This window comes from Lagopus muta, chromosome 2, assembly GCF_023343835.1.
Source record: "Lagopus muta isolate bLagMut1 chromosome 2, bLagMut1 primary, whole genome shotgun sequence".
Taxonomy (NCBI): Eukaryota; Metazoa; Chordata; class Aves; order Galliformes; family Phasianidae; genus Lagopus; species Lagopus muta.
The window spans coordinates 3204638-3232062 of record NC_064434.1 but is presented as its reverse complement, the minus strand read 5'-3'; the positions used below and the strand labels follow the sequence as shown (position 1 = coordinate 3232062).

At 41.0% G+C, this 27425-nt stretch overlaps 1 protein-coding gene across 1 annotated transcript in view; it reads left to right on the top strand.

The window, feature by feature from the left end:
* Positions 1 to 27425, top strand: part of PKHD1 (PKHD1 ciliary IPT domain containing fibrocystin/polyductin) — a 246991-nt gene that overhangs the window by 146409 nt on the left and 73157 nt on the right. The window contains exons 51-58 of the mRNA XM_048935320.1: positions 1647 to 1784; positions 10673 to 10786; positions 12287 to 12374; positions 14195 to 14349; positions 15266 to 15418; positions 15782 to 16660; positions 17757 to 17919; positions 20205 to 20356. Coding sequence (XP_048791277.1) covers positions 1647 to 1784; positions 10673 to 10786; positions 12287 to 12374; positions 14195 to 14349; positions 15266 to 15418; positions 15782 to 16660; positions 17757 to 17919; positions 20205 to 20356 — 1842 coding nt within the window. The remainder of the gene's footprint in view (positions 1 to 1646; positions 1785 to 10672; positions 10787 to 12286; positions 12375 to 14194; positions 14350 to 15265; positions 15419 to 15781; positions 16661 to 17756; positions 17920 to 20204; positions 20357 to 27425) is intronic.

The following is a 27425-nucleotide window of genomic DNA, read 5'->3' as shown; positions in this document are numbered from 1 at the left end:
TGTATGAAGAAAGCATGAGCAAATCTGTAAGCAGACCCAGGCCCCCCGAGCATGCAGTGATTCCCTCTCCCTACACACCTGTGACGCATCAGGACTGCAAAACCGAAGGACCTGGGCATGTTAGCATTGAACCAACCTACTCATATCGTTGCAGTCCCCTTCTGTGTGTGCTTTGTGTGGTTTTATGTTTCCTGCAGACAGTTTGAGAAGATTTAACAAACCTTCACTAGGAATGGCTCACTAATTGCCTGTTCCCAGGAGAAGACTTTCCTGGAGCATTGCAAGGTTCTGTTTCTGTCAAAGAGGATGCTAATGGCGTTGGCAGAAGCAAAAGAGTTAACATCTCATTCACTTCTGAAGACGTTGCATGTCAGTAGGAGTTTCAGGTGGCCCATTCACACTTCTGTGTCAAAGGCCACTGGAAAATGTGTGCTCCTTAATCCCTTCTGTTTTCTGTAGCTGTGCCTCACAATAAATACGCATGATATCAAAGGAAGGCCACAGGAAATCTCTGAGTAGGATTTGGCAACTGCCCTTATGTTGACAATAGACATTTTCTGCAAGTTATTTTTATGAAGGCCACAATCCTACGGGGGACTTCTGCTCCACATTAAGAGTCTGGATGGCAGCATCTCATCGAACCCTTCTCCTCTTTACAGGCACGTCCGCTGTGTCTGAGATTCCATTCCAGGAAGCTGCTACTCTTGTTGATAAGGAAAGGAGCTGAACACTGCAATTCAAGGGTCTGAGGTGGTTTCCAGTGAAAACCTCCCAGTGACATTAAAGGACATTAGATGTGTCCTGAGGGGGGAATTCACCTCTGTGTGGTGGACTACCATTAAGATAAGCGCTGTTTAAGTCCTACTCATGCCCTAGAATGAAAGCTTTATTGGCATTTGGATGGCTCATCGACTGTAAATTTGCACATTTGGGGGGGCAGCAGTGATGTCAGTGTGCTCAGCCAATGCCAGTCCAAAATTAACAGAAATAAGCTAGCCCAGGCAGTAATGAATTGATCTCCGGTGATATCCAATGCTGTAATGCACTTCTAGTATCAGCTTGGTCGAAGTGGGGATCAAGGAATTTGGAAATGGGGTCAGAAGTGACTCACACTCCTTGCTTTATCCTCAAGTAGCTGAGGGAACAATGATTCCCCTGGTTTCTGTCAACCTACCAACTAACAGGGAATGCAGTAGTTTTTCACTTCATTCATTCTTCTCTGCAATATCACGAGGGAAAAACATCGTCTGGACAGCTTAAATTATTCACACTGTATTGTATTAGTTGATCAAGATTTATTTTCACAAATAGAACCAGACTCACCCAATGAGATCGGCACGTCTCCAACTTGCTGCCATTCATATGTATTCTTCATATTCATATGTGACATTTGATGAGACTTACGCACAGAAATATGAATGTAATATTACAAATATGATGTTATCATTCATTTATCAGATTAAAGTCATGCCATGGATGCTCAGCTGCAGATGAAGCTCTGGCTGTGGAAGTGGCACAAACGCACAAGTCCTGTTCCACTGGTTCTAATTGAAAATTTAAATAATCTAATCTGGAGAAAACCAAACGTTTCAAGCTTCTCCACTTTTATGCTTACATTCCAAATCACTTTCTGCTTTCTTTCCCAGACCGGACCATCCTGGTGGACACAGATCTTCCTCCTCTAAGAGGTCTCTACATCCTTGGGACTCTTGAGTTCCCCACCAACTCCAGCAATGTCCTGAGTGCAGCCTGTATTGTGGTTGTGGGAGGTACACTGAACGTGGGTAAGTGAGCAGCCTGTCTTGGGGTTACCTGGAGATTTCTATTCTTAATGGACGAGGAAAGAAGGAAACCTTTTGGTTTAGAAACCTTCTAGTCATTCTGTTACCTCTTCCCAGGTAATAGCAATAGGAGAAGAGATAGGCTTTAAGTTGTGCCAGAGGAGATTCATGCTGGACATTAGTGCATAGGCTGCTCAGGGAATGGTGGTGTCATCATCCCTGGAGGTGTTCAGGAACCCTGGAGATGTGGCACTGAGGGATGTGGTCCATGGGCGTGATGAGGGTGGGCTGGGGTTGGACTTGACAATCTTAAATGTTTTTTCCAACCTGAATGATTCTATGATTCTACTGCTGCAGTATTTATCTGGGTGTCAGCAGTGTGGACCCTGAGAATCCACATTAACTATACAAGGATTATCTGCTGGAACTAATTACATGTTCATTTAATAGCATCATATTACAACTACTGCAGTCCTTGCTCCACTGAAGTCAATAGCAAAACTTCTCCTGATTTCATGGTGGCTGAGATTTCATCTGGAGCTTGTGAAAGTTCTCCCTACTTCATGTGGGGCTGCTTCATAAGACAGCAATTCCTCAGGGCAGGTTCTTATTCAAGCAGTGCTCAAGCAGTCCTTGATGTCTGTGAGGCTCTTAGTTGTTGTAACAGAGATATTCAAAGCCAACGCAAGCAAAAGGTGGAAAAGCATTTTGTCTGAAAATCTCTCCATGTTGTACGTTTGGCACAGCTGGATTCAGAACATTTGTTCTTCTCAACCCACTGTACAGGTGAGGTGCTGCCTGGCCCTAGTTCTAGTGCTTTCAGAGTCCCCACTATTACTGGGGCTGTTCCACATTACTTGCAATGGACAGCTCAGTGCTTTTCCGCACAGAAGTTATTAAGCAGTTCCCCTTAATTATCAAGGTTCCTAAAGCTGGGCATTGTATTTACTTACAGGAATCCTTAGGACTCTGGGATCACATTGTTGATCACTGTCTGACCTTTCTCAAGATTGGTTTCATGAACTTTAAAAAGATAATTTGTTTGTGATCTCCAGTATTTGTTTGCTGTTAATCTCAAGGGACTGTTTAGTTAATACAGCGGTGGCCAAAAGAGTTATTTTGCTGCCTTGTTTCCTATTGTAAAAAAAAAAAGGGTTTAAAAGCTAAATCTGGAAGGTTAATGTATCTATATACTTAAAAGACTCTCAGTCATTTCTTAGTTCCAATCTATGGTACTTTAAATGTGGTTTCATATTGGTTTTAAGAAAAAGCATGTGTTCGCTGCTAAAAAGCTTATTAAAAAACATAGAAGCACTTAGCTGCACAAAGTCCCCTGCAGCATATCTGTGACTAGTCATGACATTAAAAGCCAAACAGGTATTTGCAGCTGTTGAATCATGGTCCAGCTTCTTCTGGAGAGATGCCCTTGCTCCCGTTTGAGCTGCAAAGATGATAGGTGGGTAGAAACCTCAAGTTTCCAACATCTTTCACTGGCTTCTGTGCTTGCTTCTAAAATTGAGATTGCGTGTGTTTTCCCTTCCTCTTTCTCTTCTCATGTGTTCAAGGCCTAAAGGTAGCTTCTTGGAGCCCATCTGTCCAATCCTGGCTGTTCCGTGCCTGAAGGAAGGTTCTGAAGCCCATCTGTCCAATTCTACCCCACCCTAAAGAAATCCTGACACAAAGTAGATAATGAGACAGTTTAGTAAACAAATTTAATAGATGTGGACATCAACATTCAACACTGTCTGAGCAGGATCTGAGGTTGACATCATGTGATCCAGTTTCCTCCCTGTTCTGTAACATCTCCATGCCCCGTTTTTGGCACAGGAATTTTTGGCCACGTAGTTGCTGCAAATCCAGTGGCCTGTGCCAAACCAACACTTCCAGGCAGTACGAGTATTTTGTTCACTTCAGCTGCTAGAGAGTGATGATAAGCTCTGAAAATACAACTTACTTGTACTTTGGTACCCTTAAGAGCACTTGGCATCTTACTTTCAGGTAAAAATAAACTAAGTCAGGTGGTTAAAACATAATTGTAAGAAATTCAGTGACATTAGAAATATGTAACAAAGGAAAAATCAGGGTAAAAGTGGAGTTTTTGAAACATCAACCAGATCCAAATGACTTTGCTAAAACAGTAATTTGTAGGGAAACTGGGATGGGAAGATACAGCAAAAGCTGGGAGATCTGTGAGGCCTTTGATGTTGGATGGTCCATCGTCTGTTCTTCAGTGTGTGGCATAATCCGTGGTCAGTGTCAGTTATGATCAGTAGAATCAGGGAGCTTTGAGATTATTCATGCTCTGGAACGGATTGAAAAACCTCTGTTTGAGCCCTCAGACAAACAAGAAGCAATGTGTGGGTCTATCCGCAAAGTGATCCTAGCTCCTCAGCATTGTTGCCTCAGGGTGATCTGATGATGATATCAGCAGTAACATTCAAGAAATACCATTTATTTTTACCTTTCTGAGCTGGCAATTGTTTAAAAAAACAATTATTTTTCCAATCTATAACAGAGATGGAGATTCAGAGAGAATAAGTGATTTGCTAAATACCCTCAGTGCACAGTTTTAGATGAAGAAAGGTAATGCTCATCTCAGTGTACCAGAGGTTCTTTTTATGTTCTGTCCTGGGATGGTTGCATTCATTTTAACCCAAGTCAGCAATATAGAACAGACAGCACGCATAGAAATTGATCCCTTCCTGTGCTGAAAAAAGCTCTCAGTTCTTGATAAAGCTGTGGAAGATGTTGGAGAACCTTCTGTACACATCGATCTGTTGGATTCATCCTGATTTCTGCTATGCTCATCCAGGTTATTTTTTGCTTTTTGTAGTAGAACCACTAACTAATTACCCAGATAGCATTTCTCTTTTCAGTCTCAACATCTCACATTCTTCTTTTTTTGCATATCTCATGATGGCTGCTTGTCAATCTTGTCACTCCTTTGAGGCAAGAGGCCATATCCCTGCAGGCATTCAAGGCCAGGCTGGATGTGGCTCTGGGCAGCCTGGCCTGGTGGTTGGTGACCCTGCACATAGCAGGGGGTTGGAACTGGATAATCTTTGAAGTCCTTTTCAACCCAGGCCATTCTATGAATCTATGATATGTTAATGATGATTAATGCTCAGCCTCATATGGACAACTGGGGCTCAAGTGAGTCTTACCAAAGGACTTTCTTCTCCAGCTTCTCCACTACCTCAGTTGGGTGCCATATTCTTTAGTTGTGAGCTCAGAGTGCCATCAAACAGTCCCATTACATCCCTGTGCAGCTACACGACTTCTGTTGAACATGGGATACTGCAAGAAGTTTTTCATCCCAGATAACAGAAAAAGCGTTTTGAAAAGTTCATTGCACCATCTGCATCTCCTTCGTTTCATCTCTCAGCTTTCATCTCTTTGTTCCTTGCCCTTTCCAAGCCATTGGTTTCTTTCAACTGATAGTATCAATCTGGGGTAGAGATTTGGTTTGCATGCTTAAGGCACTTATGTTTACTTGTTACATGTGGACATCAGCCTGTGAGCTGCTTCTGTGGGACTGCTTGATATGGTTATCTAGATTAAAATATAGCCTAAGCTGCTCTGTCTGATCTTTGTTATCTCACATGTTCAGGGAACAAGGATTCACCTACATGAAGAAACCGCAGCATAGTCCATTGAATCATGGGATCATGAGATTTGGAAGGGACCTTTAAAGACCATGTGGTCCCACTCCCTGCACTGAGCAGGGACACCCACAGCTCCATCAGTGCTCACAGCCCATCCAGCCTGACCTTGGCTGTCTGCAGGGATGAAGCATATGAATCTCCCTGGGAAAATAGTTCAGATGCCTAAAAATAGGGACTTTGAATCACTTAGGGCACACTCAGGAATCCCATCTGGCTCTGTTCTCTTGTTGATCCATGTCTCCTATCTGTCATCCTCACACGCTGGATTTGAAGTCGTCTAGAGCTCTCAAATGACTCTAGGTATCCATATTTTGGCAGCTGAATCTCATCTTTCATCTCGCTTATTCATCTCTCATTTCTGGCTGCTGGCTGCAGCTCTCTCTGTCTGCCTCTTATCTCTTCTGCTTGTTTGGCAGCAGCAGCTATAAGAGGCAACAACATGATGCCTCCTTCGTACAGCTTCACTGCAGAGTATATCCTGGACATGTGAAGAAATGCCTTGTGAAGGATAACCAACGCTATGCACTGACCACAGATAAACATTCTGCAGGTCTTCTGGTGACAATACACCACTGTTATCAAAGTAGCTGGTCAGGCAGAGTCCAAGAAGTTTCAGATTTGGGAAACACAGAGCTTCTATTGGAGAAGGTCACAGCAAGATGCTTAGCAAAGTCTATTTACTAATAGAAGGGAGGGAGCCTTATCTCAGAGAATTCCATGCTCTTATATGCAACAGCTGTTGCAGAGTGTTATGTTGTAAATAAAAGAAAGGTTAGAAGACAGGAAACACCCGCTATTCTGAGAAGGAATTGAATGGGATTTGCTGTGGAAAAATAGAGAAAAAAAGCATTAAAAATTGTCAAGAACATCTGGAATCAGAGTAAAACACGAAAACAATGGAAAATTCTTTTGAAATGCAACAGAAAACCAAATCCAGAGCAAGTGAAAATCTGGGTAGAAAAAATATACCCTTCTCTCTGTTCTCTCTTTTTTTTTTTTCTTCTATTCTCCTATGACATACATGGTATTTTTTATGTATTGTGCCAATTTTTCCCAAAAGAGCATCAATTTAGACCCTCTGCAGAACTGCACACACCTACAGTGAGGCTGTGTGATGTGACATCAAGCACCAGGGAGACTGGGAAGGCACACTGTCACTGTGTTGTGCCTGTGCAGGCAGCCCAGCTCTCTGGCATCGACATGATTACTCCCATCTGCACCGAAGAAGGGGAAAAAATATTGCTTGGGAGCTTTGCCCAGGCTGATCTGGGCAAATCAGCAAACTTTGCATCCTAGCTGCAAGAAGATGTGTGTTTGAGAAGGTCTTGCCTACTTTGACAGGGTGAGGAAGGTGGGCTTGTTCAGCATGGAGAAAAGAAGGCTGCAGGGTGACCTCATTGCAGCCTTCAGTACCTAAAGGGAGCCTACAGAGGGGAGGGGAATCAACTCTTTATAAGGGTAGATAACAGCAGGACAAGGGGAAATGGTTTGAAGTTGAGGGAGGGAAGGTTTAGGTTGGATGCCAGGGAGAAGTTCTATACAGAGAGAATGGTGAGGTGCTGGAACAGCTGCCCAGAGAGGCTGTGATGCCCCATCCATCCCTGGAGGTATTCAAGGCCAGGTTGGATGGGGCCCTGGGCAGCCTGGGCTGGTATTAAATGTGCAGGTGGGTGGCCCTGCATGTGGTGGGGGTTTAAGATTCATGATCCTTGAGGTCCTTTCCAACCCAACCATTCTATGATTCTGTGATTCAACATATGCTGGCACTGTTCCCTTCTGAACTTTTCTGCATTTCTCACCAACCAGTTCTGTTGGCTTCTGGTCGCAATTACCCTTTTCTCACCTCTCTGCCAGCTGTGCTTTATCATCTCACCTTATGATCAACCAGGCTGTTGTCAAATTGGCAAGCCTATAAGGAGCACGGAATGGGATCCATTTCTCTGCGTCAGATGTGCAGGATGGGTAATTTGAGAGCTTTGTGACTTTCTGTAAGGCTTACTCACCACAATAAAGTGGTGCAAGTAACTTGAAGTTCTCACATCCAAAGTTCAAAGACAGCACTTAAACCCAGATCCTTCACATGTGTGTTGCAGAGATGACGATTCCCGTGTCTATAGCAACTCTTTTTTTTTTTTTTTACCAAAATGACTTATTACAAAAGCTGTGATTTCCTAGGACCGTTGTTTCACATGATCATTAAAGTTATCCTGCCCGGTGACTTTTGTGCATTAACTATTTTGGATTTTCCTTTGAGTAAGCTGAGGGAGCTCTTCAAGACATGTTTTATCACATTTTGAACGTTCTTCACTTTCTCCCCTATATTCTTCTCTTCCAAACTATCGCTGTGTTGGCTTACCACTTACCTGTGTACTTCCAGTCCCTTGATACCCCTTTGGGGCACTGACAAATTGTCATATGCCACAGTGGTTGCAGGATCTCTTGACCTGCTTGAGCTGAAAGTCCTATTTCAGTCAGTCAGCCTGGAAACCAATGTGTGCCATATTCTTGTCATACCAATGTAGTTTGTTAATCAGAAAGTTTTGTGCTACCAAGTCAAATGCTTTGGGGAAGCCAATTGTATCATATCTTTATCAACTGTAGTCTCATGAGAAGGTGATAACAAGGCAGTTTCACAGGACCTATTTTCTATTAAGCCATGTTGATTGGCATTAATTATATCATCCCCCCTTAACGATTTATTAATTGTGTTCAGGGTTGGACATTCCATTTTTATTTTTATTTTTTCCCCCTACAATCAGTGTCAGGTTGACAGGGCTGTAATTACCTGGTGCTCTTACTCTTATCTTTCTTTGAAATATTGGCACAGTCGTAGCTTTCTTCAAGAGCTCTGAGATATTGTCAGTGATCCGAACTTACTGAAAAGTCCACCTTAGTAGTTCAGTGAGTTTCCAGGCCAACTCTTTGGTATTCCTTGCATTCATGTTACACTCGTTGACTTAAAGCTATTAATAGAAATAAGCAATGCTGGGGTTATTTTTGTTCTAAATATTTAGAAAACAAGTCAATTTTTTTCTAGTCACAGACACCTCCTGCATTCTTTTATGTAGTGTACTGTTAACAGTTTCCAGGCAACTAACCATTCTTATGAACATCATCTTCTCTTTTTGGGTTTCTTTTTAAAGGATTTAATACAGTGATGAGTAACCATGATTTTTTATTGTAGCTGCTTTGTTTCTCACTCTGATTTGAGAGAAAGAGAGATTTTAACAAGGGCAGCATTCCCTAAAATATTGCCATGCTTTTTTGGGATTAAAAAAAAGTAAAAAATCACAAATTTTAGCTAAATGTAGATATATTTCTTTTTAAAGAGTCATAACTTCCAATTCAAGCCTTTAAAGTTCACATTTCCAAACATTTCTCTGTGATTGTCAAGCCTGGAAGCCCACTTAAAAATTGTTTTAAAGTCGAGCTGAGAGTTGAATATATTACAGAGCTATTTTTAATTGACTTAATTAGAAAAAAATATTAAGCTCTTCGTAACCAGCAGTAAAATAATAACACTGGTGATAACACGAATAATAATTCATAATGATAAAAACGCCCCAGTTGAAAGGGTTGTCATTATGATTAGGAAAAGGTAACTGTGAATACTTTCATAACACCAGCGTTAAGTTGCCTAAATATTTTCCTTGAGTCTTTCTTGGGTCATCATCATAGCTGGTAACTTCATCACTGGGGGCAGGGTTGACCTGAGGACCGGGGAAGGTATGTTCAGGGTGAGTATTTCAAATCACATCTTGCTGGGAGGGTGAAGCCAGGAAAACAGTCACCCTGGGTACGAAAATAGACACAAACGTCTGCATAACTCTTCTGCAGCTCTAGCTGGATGTTTGTTTAACCTAGTGCATCAGTGGTAAAAGTCCTTGTCGCGTGCTTTCCCCTCTGAAACTAGTGTTTGTCTATGGGAGGTACGGGAGTTTAAACAAGAAAGTCAAGATGTGTTGGATGGGTGATGGACACTGTGTGTTTGAATTCCCTCCCTGTTCCCAGAGCAGAAACAAGGGATGAGATTGGGATGAAACGTGCTGGATGGAGAGCGTGCGGGTCTTGTGCTTTTGGTCTTTTATCCTTATAAAACTGCACGGTGAATTTATATGCCCACAGATATCAGTCAGATAGTGCTGGGGAACAATGAATTTATTTATTGATTTCAATGAATTTAAAAACACTCTTTAAAAGGAATGTTTCTTTAGGATACAAAATCAGCTATCTTTTCCAAACTAGTAATTTTTAAATATTAAAAGAAGATGACAGGCCAGCTAATTTTGTATGGATATGTATATATTTTTTAGTTCTACATCTGCTGCAGTTTTCTGTTGCATAATTGATTTAATCTCTAATTTTAAAGGAATGCTGAACTCTTTTACTGGACTCCGCATACATTTCTCCAGGGCAAAAACTGTCCTACTTTTTCCTCCCTAGTATCTGTTTAATGTTGGGCCATTTTCTTCTGAAACTGTAAACTACCCTTGGTGAAATAAATGAAGTCACAGTTGGAATACAGTTTACTGTACAGACTTATCACAAGATAAGAGCAACATCACACGCACCAAAACTTGTTGGGTATTTTCTTTTTCCCTCCACTAATAAAATCTTTCTGTTGGTTTGAAAGGCTGTTCTTAGCCATCCTGGCTGCAGAATGGGAACAGTTATCTCGGAATTGGTGAAATTTTAAATGAGCAGAAAGGAAAAGATGAGTGGGGGAAAGAAATGTTCAGTGATCAGAGATGAATGAGAACCTCCTGTCTTCACACACTTATTGCTTGACCTTGGGCAAACCCGCCTGGGACTCTAAATTTAGATTCAGCTCTCCATTCCCTTTTAATTTAAGCACTTAACTGAAATATCTGAGTTTGGAGCACTCTCCAGGCTGCCTACAAAGTCAATGGAGAGGCTGCCACTTCCAAGGGGCAATTCAGGCCATATAGGATGTGTGTGAGTCACCCAATGAAGGAACTTTTCTTTCTCTCTGCTGACTCCAAGGAGAGCCTTGGGCGTGCATGATCCTAAGTTATGGGATGTGGACAAAATGTTTCCACAGACACGACTGGCATTCTTTATGTTCAGCTTAGCTCCTAGAGAGACCTCTGGCAGGGAGCAAGGTGCATGGGAACCATTTCCATGAGACAAGGGAGAGCATCATTTCAGCATCACAAAACCATTGATACCTCTGTGGTGGTTGTTGCTGTTTTCTCTTTATTTCAGGTTCTTTTCAACATCCTCTAGAAAGGGATTCAAAGCTACTGATCCTTCTTCGGGCATCTGAAGGGATTTACTGTGATCATCTGGAGGAAATAAATGTCCACCCAGGGAGTATTGGTATGAGACATGAGCATAACTCCTTATAGCATACCAGTCTTAGGCAATTGCCAAGTCTGCTTTTGTTGAGACTATTACTGTGCCACACAGAAGAAAAAAACATCTTACAAATGTACATCCATACTTTTGAGGTAAAACATTTACCAGGTCAGTTCCTAAAGCTTCTGTGGAGTTTTTGTTAGGACAGTAAGCAAAAAGATGTCCAGTTTGGAGGTCTTAACATGAGAAATTAGAGGGCACAATCATGATAAACATTAGTATGGTCACAGTGCATCCAGTTCCATTTATAAATATAAAACATTTGTTTAAATGGTTGGTTTTACCAGGGTGGATAGTGATAGAACAAGGGGAATGGTTTTAAACTGAGACAGGGGAGGTTTAGGTTGGATCTTAGGAGGAAGTTTTTCCCCCAGAGGGTGGTGAGGCACTGGCACAGGTTGCCCAAGGAGGCTGTGGATGCCCCATCCCTGCAGGCATTCAAGGCCAGGCTGGATGTGGCTCTGGGCAGCCTGGGCTGCTGGTTGGCGACCTGCACACAGCAGGGGGTTGAAACTAGATGATCTTTGATCTTGACCTCAAAGAATCATCTAGACCTTCAGCCCAGGCTGTTCTATGATTCTATGATTGAAAGACTTAATTCATTGGTGGACTTTTGTAGAAATTCAGTTCCATGATCAACAGCAATTTCTAGGATCTAGATTTGTAGACTACTACAGCAATTTGGAGAAAAATGAATAATCCATCAAACCCCACAGTCTGCATGTAAGACACTAAGAAACTGTTACACACACTGATCAGGAAACTAAAAACGTAGCAGATGAGTAAGCGGAATGTTCAGAAGGCAAGACAGAAACTTAATTTACATAGGAAATTAATTCTGAAGGGTTTTTTAAACTCTAAAAACCTTAGGAGGTGAAGTTTAGCTGTGGCTAACAACATGACTTTCTATCATTTTTTAGGGCATCATCTTAGGGGTGAGAAAAGCAGACATATATTGCTGCCGTTTTACATGTTGTCATAAATAAGACTTTGTAGCTGTCCATCCTATCATCTTAAACCACTACAAATGGAAGGTCATAGGAGGTATTTCTTTGTGGGATAACCTGAGTTGCATTCCCAATACTTGCCATTGTCTTCTTTAGGACTGTCGTAACATGGGCTGTAGTGACTTAGTGAGCATGGTGGTCACGGGTTGACAGTCTGGTCTCTTCCAACCTTAATGATTCTATGATTCTGTGACGTAGTATGTCATGAAAAAGTTGTCCAAGTGGGACATTAACCCACCCACTAAAACAGAGGCCAGCAAACCCTTTCTTGGCTTTATGTGCAGCAGTAGTTTTAAAAGTTAATTATTTATTTCTGCTTTACTCTCTATTTCAAGTTATGTGCTGTTCATACACTTCTTGTAAAACATAGGAAAATGCTTTAATATAGAGAAAGATTTCAGTATATTTATTTACTCAATATTTCCCTAACTTTTGCTTTCTATTTTTTTTCCAGGGGTTTATGGGAAGGTGCAAATTTATAGCTCTTATCCTGGGAAGTCTTGGACACATCTTGGAGCTAGTGTTGCTCCTGGCAATGAAAGGTGATCTTTTGCCCAAATATGGCTCCAAACGAAATGAAAATTCCCGTTTCTGTGGCTTATACTAATATTTCTCTTTTCCTTTGTGATAGACACTGTTTAAACTATGTCTAGGTAGAAGAATAGTTATGTGTGGCTCCTTGCAAGAAAATTATACAATTTTTAGATTCAGTTCTAAAGAGGAACAAAGCTAAGATTTTTTCTTCCCTCTGTCCTTCCTTTCTTTCTTTTCTCTTTAATTCTATCCTTCTCTCTATCTTTCCCTTCCTCCTTCTCTCCCTCTGTTTTTCCTTTCTTTTTGGATGAAATCCTCAATGGCTGATATCTTGGTGATTAGGATGTTCATTTTGACTTGAGACTTACGTATGTATTTCACCTTGGAATTAAACAAAACTCGGAAATCAGTACTTCAGTAAGTATTGTCTGCAAGTAAGCATCATTTATGTGAATCATAATTTCTCCTATCTGAGAAATCTTTTTTGTATAGGCAGTGAATTAGACCGGAGAATATAAGGTTGCTTGTGCAACCCAAGGAGTAAGGTATTTGAGATGTGACCCTTTCAGGATATGTATTTTTCACTTTTCTGATATAGTTTTGATTTCTACCTTCTCTCTCCCGTTGCTGCACCTCCATAACTTATTATAGCTGGTGCAGCAGACATAACTACATGGGCCTATTTCAGTAGGGAGGCTTTGTCGAAACCACATCTTAAGGCAGATTAAGTGGAGCTACCACAGCTGCTTGTTAGATGAATATGTCTGCTGCCTGAAGTTCAAGCTTTTCACCCGAGCCAGGGAATGTGTTTGTGTAAGGATCTCCCCTTTAAGTGCCTTGACCATTCACTGTTAGCTATGTAGCATGGCCAAGCACCTGTCTCTCTGGAGTTCTTATTCCTGACTTTCTTACATGAAATTTTCATCAAGTTTTTCAGTAAGTCTTCCAAACGCTTAACTTCAACCATGTAGGAAAAAGAAAATACCTAACAGTTAGGCCTAATAAAAACTCATTGGAAGGGATCCCTTCTAGGTAATGGTGAAATATCAGCATTTAGGAAGGAATTATTTGTAGACTCATTGTGGAGATTGACAGCAGAGGCACACAAACCTCAAAAACAGAATGTTTGTTGCTAGCTCTCACAGACTTGAATATCTAATATAAGGGGAGGGGAGGGGAGGGGAGGGGAGGGGAGGGGAGGAATTGATCTAGAAAAATCTTGGCCAATTTTTTTTTTTTTTCAGAACCTACTAATAACCAGGTAAAAGTCAATGTGGTTAGGTACAGGAAGTGGGCAAGTCAGTGCTAGGAAAGCTCATGGAAGTGGCTTTTTCTTGAGTGAGTGAAGATGTTGCATATATTTTCCAGTATGAGTTGACACGTGAGTCAGAGAAGGATTTATGCTTTCAAAAAATACATTATCATGACTAATCCTGTTTGTTAGATATCTTGGGACATCTCAAATAGCAGTAGGTATTCTTGCTTAGCAGTGAAATGCTTCTCTATGTGTCCAACACAGAGGGTGCAGAGAGCTGGATTGCCTTTCCCTTGTTACTGACTGTACTGATTAAGTCTTAAGCAACAACGATCTGACACATCCTTGATAAGAAGCATAGTTGCACCCTACAACTGTACGTTGAAACTGGATACCTTGGTTATCAGTGGCAGGAATCAGGCAGTTCAGGATTAATCCCACTATTTCAAGACATCAGTTTTTGGATACAGAAAGATTTTTTTTAGTGCATACCCTGCAGATTCTTGCCAATTTTTTTAGGAAATCTTTGAGCATAACTCGCAATGATATTGGTTTCGTATCTTGGCATTACAGGATTTTGGTGGAGGATGAAGTGGACTGGAGGCCTGAGGGGGATCTTGTGATCAGCTCTTCCTCCTATGAAGCCCACCAAGCTGAACTAGTTACACTTAAAGAAGTCAGTGGTCATAGTATAACACTCCATGAACGCCTTATCCACAGGCATGTTGGTAGGAAACATATCTTTTCTATTTCAAAGTTTCCTTCTGAAGCATAGACCTTCTGTTTCAGGTCTCAGCAAGATCAATTCTACTTTACTGACGTATCTTTCTCTGCCTTTTTCAGCTGCTTTGATAGTGCAAAATTGATGGTCCAAACTGTACTGAATAGCTCATTCTAGAAAGCATATCTGCAAGAGTCAAAAAGGGAACTGATGGAAAAATTAAGAGCTACATAATTACTGGGATTCACCTAAACAAAAGTAGATATCTACATGAGCAGTGCCTCAAAGCAGATAAATACATACTGCTCACTTAAAGCAGATGTATAAAATAGATAATGAATTGCACTTGAGAATTGCCTGTTTCTCTCCACTACATAAAACCAGGCTGGATAACTGAGTCAAGTCTGGAGATTCCAAGAGTCACCAGAGATGAATTCCAGGATAGATACCCACATTGGCTCTCTCAGAATTCTCATCAAACAATACTTTTTTTTAGGAGATACCTGCAACCAGATCTCTGTAGGTAATTGCTATTTAATGCTGTCGTTGGTCTAATTCTAATAGCAATTCATGCAGTATTTCTGTACTGAAGAACATCTCTTGCGTGTAGAGCTTAAGCAAATCAGTGTGAATCTGTTCATTGATTTTGGCATCTCTGTACCGCAGGGAAAAGATTTAGCACCTTTTTCTAAAAGCAAAGTATGTTGGTAAAATATATATGCATGGTGAATATTTGATGGGCAGGTGGCCTTTCAGTTTTAGTGTTGATGTGTGTAGATTGTGCTGGAGGAAAAACCCACCTGAATGTCAGTGCAGATTCTACAGAGATGCTGTGCACAATCTGCTAGGCTGGATGTCCCCTGAAGCACTGGTATATAGGTATGATAGACACTTAGCACATTTTGTCTCCTGAAACTCCCCAGGGCATCCCCATGACATTGAAGATGGTAGAAGCATCCCTTTGTCTGCAGAAGTTGGACTCCTAACACGGAATATACAGATCAAGTCTGATGTGCCTTGCACTGGGAAGATACTGGTGGGACGTTTTACGGATTCCAGTGGGAGAGATTTTGAAGGTAGTAGAGATTCACCTACTCTCATTGACCAGGCCAGTTCTGCCCAAGAAAGAACTGCATAGCACAGGATATATCCATTTGCATATGCTTTGCAATTCTAAGCAAACTGTGGCTGTGAGATATGTATGAAACATGAGCACACATATTTCATAATAATCTTGGAATATATTTAGATTGTTCTGGTTCTGTCGTTGGTTGTTTTTTACTGTAAGTGTTCAAATGTTTTTGAACAAATACCCTTTATTGGCAATACAATGGCAAAGGTTGCCTACTGTCATATGCCTGAGTGATATTTGAATGGATGTCAACCAGGCCTCAGGTAGTTCCGGAAGCTTCTGTTTCATTGCAGTTATCTCATTACAGGTGTCCTTCAACTCTTAAATATTGAATTTTTGAACGTTGGGCCTCCTCAACTTTCTGCTATTGAATTCAGGAATGTAACTCAGCGGTCCTCAGTGGTGTCATCCACCATTCATGGTAGCTGTGGAGTTGGCATTAAAGCAGTCATGAGCAATGGGATCTGCTTGCATGATAATATAGTGTTCAACACGGTCGGACCTGGCATCGATTTGGAAGGGAAAAACCATTCTCTCATCAGGAACCTCGTTATTCTAAGCAGGCAGCCAGAGGGTTTATTAAACTGGGTTGCTGGCATCAAGGTGAATCTTGTCATTGGTGTCTCCCTCTATGGCAATGTTGTGGCAGGATCTGAGAGGATTGGATTTCATATTAGAGGCCAAGAGTGTTTGCTGGATGTTGATTATTGCAGTGAAAATGTGGCCCATTCAAATCTTCACGGTATTCATCTGTACAGGGGAGATGGATTTCAGACCTGCACTAGAATAACAGGCTTTCTGTCTTACAAGAATTATGACTATGGTTTGATGTTCCACCTTGGAAGCAGTGTCATTATAGACAGTGTGGTGCTGGTGGACAACACTGTGGGTCTCATGCCAGTAATACACTGTCTGTATGCCAAGCAGTGCTACACGGGGAAAAGACTCCTTGAACTTAGAAACACTACCATTGTTGGAACAAGCTCAACTTTTGACTGCGTCAGAGACAGGATCAAACCTCAAGCAGCTGACCTAACTTCCAGGCATCGACCACCATACTACCTTCAAAGAGGCCGCGCTGGGATTTTATGGCCTAAATTTACCACTGTGACCAGCCAGAGGCCAGATAGCCCATGGCACAGAATTGTCCGCTGTCCAAAAGTGCTAGGACTCATGAAGCTGAAAGGTTGGTCTTCCACTTCTACTGGCGAGAATATCCTGTCCCTGTCTTGACTAATTATGGTTTTCCAGGGCTGAAACTTTGGCCTTCCACACCTACGAATGGTCATGGTAGGGAAACCCTTCTGAATGCGTCTTCAGGTTGATACAGTTAAAAACACATCTCTTGGTAATTTTCACTTCCTGTATCAGCTGTATGCAATTATGCTAATTTATGTATTTTACTTCAAACACACTTCTCCTTCTATACTATTTGTTTCCACCTGATGCATGTCTGTGATCTGAAGGCATCTCTAAATAGAGGTGTCAAGTTTGAGGAGTAGCTCATCTTGTCTAGAACTTGCAATAGAACATCATGACTATAGCTGCACAGAAACATGGCTTGGCTTTTATTGTCATGAGGAATTATAATTTTTAAAGTGGGCAAAAGTAGGATATATCAGTTAACTATCACTTGTCTTTGGCTCTAGTTAAATTTCTTGCTTCCAGAACAATATTTGTGTAATAAAACCTGGCAGACTGGATGCCACGATGGGATCTAAATACCTCACAATTTTTCATGTCTTTATTTCTCACTGCTACCTACTTTTGCAAGACAATGCATTATGCTCTTTTTACTGAAGAGCACGGGAGGGAGAGAATGGCAAATAGACTTCCCAGGGTCTCAGAGAAAATCTGTGGCACAAAATGGATTTTGTAGCTACACAGCAGTTCAGTTCCAGAGCCAAGCATATGTCACCAGATGCCAATCATTTTATATTAACATTTGGTTAGTGGAGAAACCATCCATTGATTGTCTTTAAACTGCTTCTGATTCCAATACAATCAATTAATCATTCTTCCCCATGTTTCTTTTTCACTTAATATTTGGTTTCATTTCCCATGAGCATGACTTGGTTTATGTTAACCTCAGATAAAACTGCAGCTATGGGATATTCTAAAGCCAACTGAAGGTCTATGATAATGCAAGTAGTCTGATTTAAAAAGTGATTTTCACTACAATTTCACATAGAACAATTCATAGAGCAAAGCTCTTTTCTCCATAGTTATTGCATTTTCTGACTACTTTTCCTTGCTTGGTCTTTTTTTTTAATCCCTGGCAGACGTCACATTTACTGGTTTTACAAAGAGCTGCCACGGCGAAGACAGGGATGTCTGCATCATGTCAGATACTGACCATTCAGGCATCATGCCTCTTATCACATCAGAGAGATCGAGGATGTTACGTGTCAATGAAAAGGATAAGTTCTACTTTCATGCAGCAAGGTAATATGCCTCATTTCCAAGCGTCTTCTCTTGTTTCTGCAAAAAATAATTAAAAAAATAAAAAATAAAATCACCTACAGTTCTAAGGCTACCCTCACCTCTGTGTCAACTGTCTTTTTTGTGTTATCTTGATAAGAATTTAAGCAGTTAATTTAGACTGGAATTTTAGGTGCAGAGCAATCCCATCCTTTGTGCGTCTCTGCTCCTTTGCTGTTCCTGTCTGGCAAAAACTCAAATCCCCCCGAAAAAAAAAAAAACCAAAGAAAAACACCTCAACAAAACAACAGTTTAGGCCAATATTTGAAGATCTGAGGTTCAGATTGTATCAAGGTGCATCTCCAGACCGGTCCTCTTGGATTTCTTCTGTTACTGACATTTGTATAGCAAAACAAGTTTCATAAATCCTGTTTCTTAAAGCTCTGTCCTGAACATCTCTGAATTCTCAGCCTCAGGCTTCAGCAAATGTCAGGACCTTCAGCAAAAAACCCTGAGATAGGGGCTGTCCTTTTGGCTGGGGAAGCGGAGCTTGATTTTTGCCTGCGAGATCGCATCAGAAATGTTGATCAGTACCAGGCAGGCTGTGAGATGTCAAATGATTGCCAGAACTGCTCCTGCCCAGGGAGAATATCGGCTGTGTGTGGAGAAACACGGAGCAGAGAGGGAGAGAGCTTCGTCTGTAACCTTAAGTCACTGATGGTTGCAGCAATTCAAACATACCATGTCCAATGGAAACCACATGCCAAATTATTTATTACAACCGGTGAACACAATATAGAGGCTATGTCAGGAAAGCCTTGAAGTAGCAAAAATAATCCAGCACGGAGTCCACTTGCCAGTCAAAAATAATTGGAGGTGTCCCACACTGCTATGTTTAGAGCCCCTCCAGCCTTCTGCCAGGATTTTTATTCTATTCTATATTTTTGCTTTGTGCTTAGGGCGTTAGTTTGCGTGTAGATTTCTGAGACCTGTCCAGCCTGTCAGCTCCCATTATGTTTCACTCTTGTATCCATCCCACAATATTATGCTACTAGTGAGCTGCTGAATTCGCAGTCCACTGCAAGAGCTGGTGATTTTCTAACATGATGAATGCATGTGGATTACAGAATGTTTTCTTAGTGGCATGGTAAACCTCTGAGGGAGATTACATCTCTCAGTGCTCCTCATGCATTATCTGCATGTATTTATTTGATCTACCTTTGCAAGCTGCTGAGCTTGATCCAGGCTGTGGCTGCATTGTTTGGCTTCAGCATCCTGAAGGGATATCTTGATGGATATCTCCTGTCAAGGGGAAGGTGAGCATTGCCTCAGAGCAAGAGAGGAAATAGAAACATCAGGGGATATGGCAAAAGCATGGAGTACTCTGCTTGTCCCTCCCGTAGACCCAGCCAGCTGAAATGCTGGACCTTCTGAGAGATGCTGGAGAATTGAACTAGCTGTCAGGATCAGAAGAGCTATCTTTGTTCTCCACTTCTTTCAAGTCATGTGGATCGGAGGGGCTGGCCCATGTGATTGTTTTTTATTTCTATGGATCATTATGTGTACCTGTTGGCTGCACTCATAATGTCAATAAGTGTGTGTTTTTCCAACTCAAGAAATTCTCTTTGTTCTCCAAGACTTAAAAAATATCCATATGACAATCTGAAGATATTTCCACGGACTTTGCTGGGTACAACCTCTTGCATATCATTACAGTTTTTCTAAGAGGTGCAATATGGCCAATTGTCTAGCTCCTTTGGACTGTGTTAAACAGTACTCAAAACACATTTAAAAGCATTTCAGATCCTCAGCATGTGGTTCAGCTCACTAAACTTTAGGGTGCTAAAAATTAGGCATATAATCTAAATATATACATTCAACTTACTGGGTATTCATTAGAGACCCTTGTCTAGGAAATGATTCAATCCAACTTAGATATATATCTCAGGTGAGGTGAGTTCCTCTCCAAAAAACCCGTTCTTCCTCTGTCTTTAATGATATACAAAGAAATTTATGTGGCCTCTGTTTTTTTGGTTTTTGTTGTTTGTTTTTTTTTTTAAATCTAAACTTACAATTTCCTCCTGAGAACGTACTGATGGTACAATGTTAATAAAACCACGATTTTCTGAGGTACATTATTTTTCATTTTATTTCTTTTCCAGGGAATACAAGTTCACCTAATAAATACCAAAGCATTATATGTATATATGTATGTATAGGTGCAGGAGTGTTTGTTGCCAGTAGAAATAAATTGCAGACATCAGTTCTTACTCTCTGCCTCATAATAACCCACCTCTTCTGCCTGCCAGCTCTGAAGACACCACATTCCCTGAAAAGAGCTGTGAAGGCTCAAGAAAGGCCCTTGTCAAGGATTTGGATGGAAATCTCCTGGACCTAGAACCACCTGTTGCTGTTTTCCCAAAGTCAGAATTTGAATGGACAAGGTTCTACTTGCAGTCTGGTAAGTGCCTGTGCTGTCTGGAGTAGCTGCAAAGTCATGTGTGCATTTGACCTGTGAAATGTGTGTGTGTCCCAGGCTTCATTGACACAACTGAGGTCTGTGTGCTTGTGGTCCCAGACTGCGTGATGCATTTTTTGGGATGGAAATAGTGAATGACATTGGGCGAGTTTGGGAGATCTCATTGCACAGGTCTGTACCCATCTGTGCTTCTCTGCCTTCTTGCAGAATCGTGGCACCTGGTCATGTTTATCCTCTGTAAAGTTTAATTTAAATTAAATGAAAGAACTTACCTGCCTTTGCAAAGTCTTCTGAATGTGTTGGGTAAGACGTGCCGTATAACTGCCATGGGAGTGCAAAATAATAACAATAGTTGGCACAGCAAGGATTTCCATCCGTGCCCCACTGAGGAGACAATCAAGCTGATAAGCCAGTCCAGAAGTTTTAAGACTCTCTCTTGTTTAAAAGGGCCCATTCTGCTCTGTAACCACTTTCTGAAAGTTCACACAGCAAGGCTCCGTTCTCATCCTGATTAAAACTCTGCTTTGTGATTCCAAATAAGCTCTTTAATTACAATTAGTATTTCCTGCGCCTGCTGCTGACGGCGGCCATTTTGCTGAGCAGGCGCATCATTTGTGACTCCGGCGGTATGGGAGCCTGATGGAAGGGACTGTAATTAATCCCTTTTCCCATCCTACTCTAAAACTGATTAAACACGAGAAGAACTTTAATCTTTAAACAAAATGTCTAATGTGTACCCAGGAAAGACTTTTCCTCCAAGGATCCCACTCTGACTGGCTGCTTAGGGGGCTGATTAATATGTTGTCTAGATACAAACACACCAGTTTTTCTTTACCTTTTCTCCCTGATTACTATTCACAAGCAAGCATTAATATCCTAGCAGCATTACCACTTAACATCTGCATATTAAAGCACACGCACTTTTGCATATGGTACCTATACTTTATTTAGCTTTGCACAGTTTTTAGCATACCCTGACACACAGTCGTACAAATGCCAGGAATCCCCAGCATCTCAACTGCACTGACAGTGCAACCTGAACTCCACAGGGTTTATCTTCTTGTGTAATGGAGACGACAGCATATGGTAAATGCTCCCTGCCTCCAAGGCTATAACAAAATTGCTATGTTTTCTTCTTGCTGCCCAAATACGGATGGGGATATTTTTCCCTCTTTTCTTTTGTGTTTAATTCCTCTGTATTTCTCATTCTCATCTGAGGTTTCTTTTATCTTGAGGCTGACATTTGAAAGGCACAGCTTGATGCTGAGGTGAATTCATGGTCCCTTCCCGTTCCCTTTCCCCTTCCCCTTCCCTGGGGTGGGGATCAGCTTCTGCTCTCAGATAACAGAGATAGGATGAGAGGTGATGGTCTTAAGATGTACCAGGGGAGGCTGAGGTTGGATATTAACAAGAGTTTCTTCTCAGAAGGAGTGGTTATATTCTGGCACAGGCTGCCCGGGGAGGTGATGCAGTCACCGTATTTGGAGATGTTGAAGAACCATGGGGATGTGGCACTGAGGGATGTGGTCAATGAGCATTGGAGTGTTGGGGCTGGGGTTGAACTTGGGGATCTTTAAGGTCTTTTCAATCTTAGCAATTCCATGATTCTGTGAATTCTGACTACCTCCAGCAGCTTGATCAGATAAACTGTTACCGTTCAACAGTTACCTGCTAGCCTTGCTGAACGTAAAAAGAGAAGCTAGTCTTCTCAAGTTGCTATATTATGTTCTTTCTATTTCCACAGTTCAGAGACACATGTATTTGTCTCAACAGCTCTGGCTTTCCACATCCTTTGAATTGCATCCTCTCAGTGTTGCTGAATCCATATGATGTCTTCAGCTGAAGATAAAACTGATACAGAATATATATATCATTTATATATATGTGTGTATACAATAGGTTGAATAAGGTCCACCTTACTTCTCAAATCCTGCCCACAGCAGATGGGAAGCAGGGAGCTCTGTAATGTATATTTAATTGTGTACCCACTTTTGTCTTACCAGGTGTCTCATCTTTAGCTTGCCCTGTTAGTGTTTTTGGGTCATAGAGCAGGCCTGTCTATTGTGGCTCTTCATAGAAACAGACTTGCTCACATAAAGTTGAAGTTTTAGTTTTCTTGATAAGTCCCAAAAATTCAGAAAAAAAAAACAACCAAAAAACAAAAGAGGAATCAACTCCAAGTTTTTGTTATTATTTCTTCTAGGGGAAAAAGAAGTGTCAACAACAGAAGTGCATTTGAACAAAACAAAGACTAATTATTTTTTAGCAAAAGCTACTTTCTTTTAGCTCTTTTCTTTCTTTTGAATATCATGCTGTAAAAGTTTAGAACAAAATGTTTTCCAACAAAAACCCTTGAAATCATTTATAAGGAACTTTCACAGTATCGTTTTTCAAATTACCCAAAACATTTTAATGAGTTTAACATGAATTTGTAATTATTTAAATCTCTTTGAGCTGCCCTTCTTGGATGACAAAATGTTTTTCTCCTAGAACTCATCTTTATACCAAACTTCTTACAAAAGAGCTTGGGGCCAGTCCTGGAGCACTAGATGGTACCAGGAAATACCAGAACACAAGCTGTACAGCAGAATGAGCTATAAACACGAGTCTAGTAGAGCAGGGAAGGATAAATGAACAGTTCATCTCTTCAACTGGTTTCTGTGTCCAGGTGAAAACCCCTGCGACAGGAAGGAAAGTTGACAGTACCATTGTTCTGTAGTTAAATTTCTAGCCATTTGCTGGCTGTCTGCAGCATTTATATGGACTCTGGTATAAGACTCTGTGAGTTCTTTATGACATAATAGCCCAACATTTCCCAGGAGCATTGAAATTCATTGTGTCCCTCTTGTTCCTCTGCTGAGGAGCAGAGACTGGTACCGGGTTCATCTCAGCCCATGATCATAGCCTCAAGCGCTGGTGAACTAAGGGAGATTGGCAGAAGTTGGTGGGTTGATACATCCTTACCAAGGCCTTTCTTCATACCAGTACAGGATGACTGAGCTCCTGGTGAGGGCAAAGAGTCAAGGAAATGCCTTGCTCAAGGAATTATCAATAAAGGTATCATATGGGAGTATGAGGAGGTGAATACAGAAGGGAAATGGTCTGCAGTATCTAGACTTGTAGAACAGTTTTACATCCAAGCGAACCCCACAGAATGCAACTTACCATCTTTAATCTCAGCAGATATTCATAGTTAGACGTTAGACTGAGAGTATTGCCCCTGTTCGTTACAGGGGGTTGGACCAGATGGTCTTTAAGGGTCCCTTCCAACTCAAACAATTCTATGATTCTGCAGTTCTAGATGTCAGGATAATCCAACACAAATGCAGATAAGCATCCCAGAAGGTGCTGGACTCCTCAGGATGGTTTGTTGTTTTTTTTTTTGTTTGTTTTGTTTTGTTTTTTTACTGTTGATATTCATGCACAAACCCAAAAGTGAATCCATACAGTTCTTGTTCTCCTTTAGCAGGGCTTCACATTTAAACAGAAGAATAGCCTCTTTTTATGTTTTATGAAACTTTTAACTATAATTCGGCTTCCCAAACAACTTCCATGCTTGTTTCTTGAACAGATGCAGAAAGACCCTTGGATTTGCTAGAGAGCAGTTTCTTTGCATATTGTATTTTGTGGCTCTGTATGATAGAGACCCTGTTCCAGTACCTTTTACTCAGCAGAGTAATTCTGTTGAGTACTAAAGGATTAGCAAGTTCAAGACTGCAGGATTTAGCTATCATGCAACTTCTTCTTTCTGTTATTAGCACGTGCTCCTTGCATTTCCTGCAGATAATTGCACTTATTTTCTACTTTATACAAATAAAACATAGCAAAACTTATAACTTTAAACTTATAACTTTAACTTCTTCAGATACAGTGGAGGAATCAGTGAAATTCCTGTTATGATACCCTCTGGGATAGACATATATTTTGAAACTATTTTCCCGTGCACAGGGCAGAATTTGTGACTTGCCCAAGGTCAGTCACTGAATTCATGCATATCCTTCCAAAACTGACAGCCAGACTCTCAATCTAAAAGCACCCACCCTGCTTAGGCAGGTTGAAGAGTATGCTTGCATTAACAAGAATCAGCAGAAAATATGTTTTATATTCTTTTTTTTTTAATTAAAAAGCTTTCTTGGAGCATGCTTTACTGAATACTTAAATTCTGACTTCAGTTTTAAGCAACAACAACAACAGAATCTCCAACTATTTTTTATTATTTAAATGTTGAAGAAATTTTGTATTGAAAAAAAAATGGAGTCAGCTTTAGTGGGAATCTATTTGTGCAAAGATTTCATCAGAAATAAGGTAAAATGTTTAAGTATAGATGTACACAGTCCTAAGCAAATTTAAGTAAGGATTTTAGTCTTCTGGTAATTTTTACTACTGAATAATATTCACAAATAGGAGAATTATCATTTTGCCATGCAGACTGCTGATGTAACTCAGGGTTAAAGCTGTCTGAAACTGTTGTCATGAATGAATATTTCACATTGCAAGGTGTGTGGTTAGCGATACCTGCTATGCTCAGTCATTTGTAGCACTTAAAGACATTTGAGAAGAGAATGCAGGTTTGGTAAATTTACAAGGAATGAAACAGCTGTGACATCAGCCTGAAACAATTAGCTTTTTCCATCCCTGTCCATCCCTGGAGGTGTTCAGTGCCAGGTTGGATGGGGCCCTGGGCAGCCTGGGCTGCTATGAAATGTGGAGGTTACTGGCCTTGCATGTGGCAGGGGGTTGGAGCTTCATGATCCTTGGGTTCCCTTCTAACCCAACTATTCTATGCTTCTATGATTCTATGGCAATTTCTACTTAAATTTCCTGAAAATACATCTCTGGTGAAGAATTCAGTGGGTCTCATTTGAGAAAGAACCTGAGAACAAAGTTGGAAGTTATTTTCAGTGGCCTTTGGAGAACAAGCTTTCAAGTAAGCAAGATGGGGATAGGTTACTTTTCTGTCTTTATAAACTATGTGGTGGCTCATAAGGCACGAAGTGGTGAGCCTACTGAAATAAAGGATCAGCTCTTCTAAGTGGGGGCAATGTTGTGGAGTGAAGAGTATCTTTGAGTAAAGAGGCCACTGGTTTGGAATGAAGTTTCAGAGTGCAACTGGATGCCACTGTGCCGCAATATCCTGACTGGAAGCTCTGGCAAGACAAGATACTCCTCTGTCTCCACAGCCAACTTCACAGCTGCATAGTGTTAGAGGTGCATCATAATTAATTTTTGGTACATTATGGAGGAACAAACCAGGTCTGGAGGTCTGGAAAGAGCAAACTAGGCCAGGACTGGGACCTATGAGACCATGCAACATTTCCGTTTTGAAATACTATGAATTCCTTTCACTTAAGCTCATCTGTGTCTCAGGCTCTAATAAGTCTTATAAGTCTAATAGGTTCCAATAAGTTCTAATAAGCTCTAATAAGTTTCTCTTTTCAGAGATGCCACTTCATTAACTCTGAAGTTAGGAGGAGGTGAACAACACCATTCATTGCCTGCGTGTTCAATAGTGAGATCAGTATAGAGTGTGTATATATATATATGTACAACTATGTATGCCTGCAAAAATACATAAGCCTATCAAACATTATCTTCTTGTTTTATTAGAGGATGGCAAATGCTTTTCTCATGAAGAATCCAAAGTACATTGGGTGAATTTGTCCATCTTGCACACTGATAGCAGTAAACAGAGTTCAACATTTTGTAGGAACTTAACTACTTGTTTCCTGAATTTTTCATGTACTTTGAAACTGACATTCACCAGTGTTCAGCTACGTAAAATGTCAAATGTGTGTCTGCATGCATTAGAAATGTTTAAATTCAGAAAAAAAGTGAATGTAAAATAGGCCTTTAGCTACAAGAGCTAACCTTGGCACTTGGCATATCAGTCCGTTTTGAGGAGGTGGTAGCTAATAGTCTATGACTACCATTGCAATCAAGAATTCCTCTGCTTCTCCTCTTAGCATTAATCTCTGAGGATAAAACACAAGGTTTGCCATTTTCAAAGCAATTTAGAGAAATGACACCATTATTAGAGATTCTGAATTCTGGGAGAGCCCATTTATTTTCCTGCACACTAAAGAATAGCACAGTACCCCTGAAATACCACATCACCTTCATTTAGGAATCTAGTTATAGATTTGATATCAACCTCCCTACCCTTCTGTACAGAAATGTTGCATACAAACTGTGCATAAGCATTTTCATCATGGACACGATGAGGCTAGTGTTTCAGGGTGTTTGTTCCTAAGAAGTGATTTATAAACCATTGGTAGTCCATGAAAGCCGAGTAACTGATGCACACATCACCCACAGATTAATTTAGGAGCCTGTCAGTTAAGGTTGACAAGAATCATTAGGCATCTGGAAAACAGAAGCCATAAGGAATGGTTGAAAGAGTTGAGTGGCTCAATTGAGAGAAGAAGAGATGAATGAGACATTTAAGAACTGCCTTCAAATATATGGGAGAGCGCTGCAGAGGCGAGAGGAATAAATTGCTCCCTTAATCTATGGTATCAGAAGTAATGGGCTGAAATTTCAGCAAAGATCATTTCAGATGCTGGGAGGAAATGTCCTAAAAAAGCAAAAATCTGGTGTAACTTCCCTGAATGAGTTGTGGAATCTCTGTCAGTGAAGGTTATACAAACATCTTTAGATGATCCAAGGAGAGCTCGTATCTTCCTCTGGAGGGAGGATGCATCAGATGACTGCAGAAGGTCTATATTCAGGAATTACTCATGATTTAAAGCTCAAGGAGTGAAGGCTCAGATTGGATGTCAGAGGGAAGTTCTTTGCTGTGAGAGTGGTGAGGTGCTGGAACAGCTGCCCAGAGAGGCTGTGATGCCCCGTCCATCCCTGGAGGTGTTCAAGGCCAGGTTGGATGGGGCCCTGGGCAGCCTGGGCTGCTGTGAAATGGGGAGGTTGGTGGCCCTGCCTGTGGTGGGGGGTTGGAGCTTCGTGATCCTTGAGGTCCCTTCCAACCCAACCATTCTGTGATTCTATGATGTTCAGTGATCTGCATGAACCTTTGCAATCTGACAGTGATTTATTG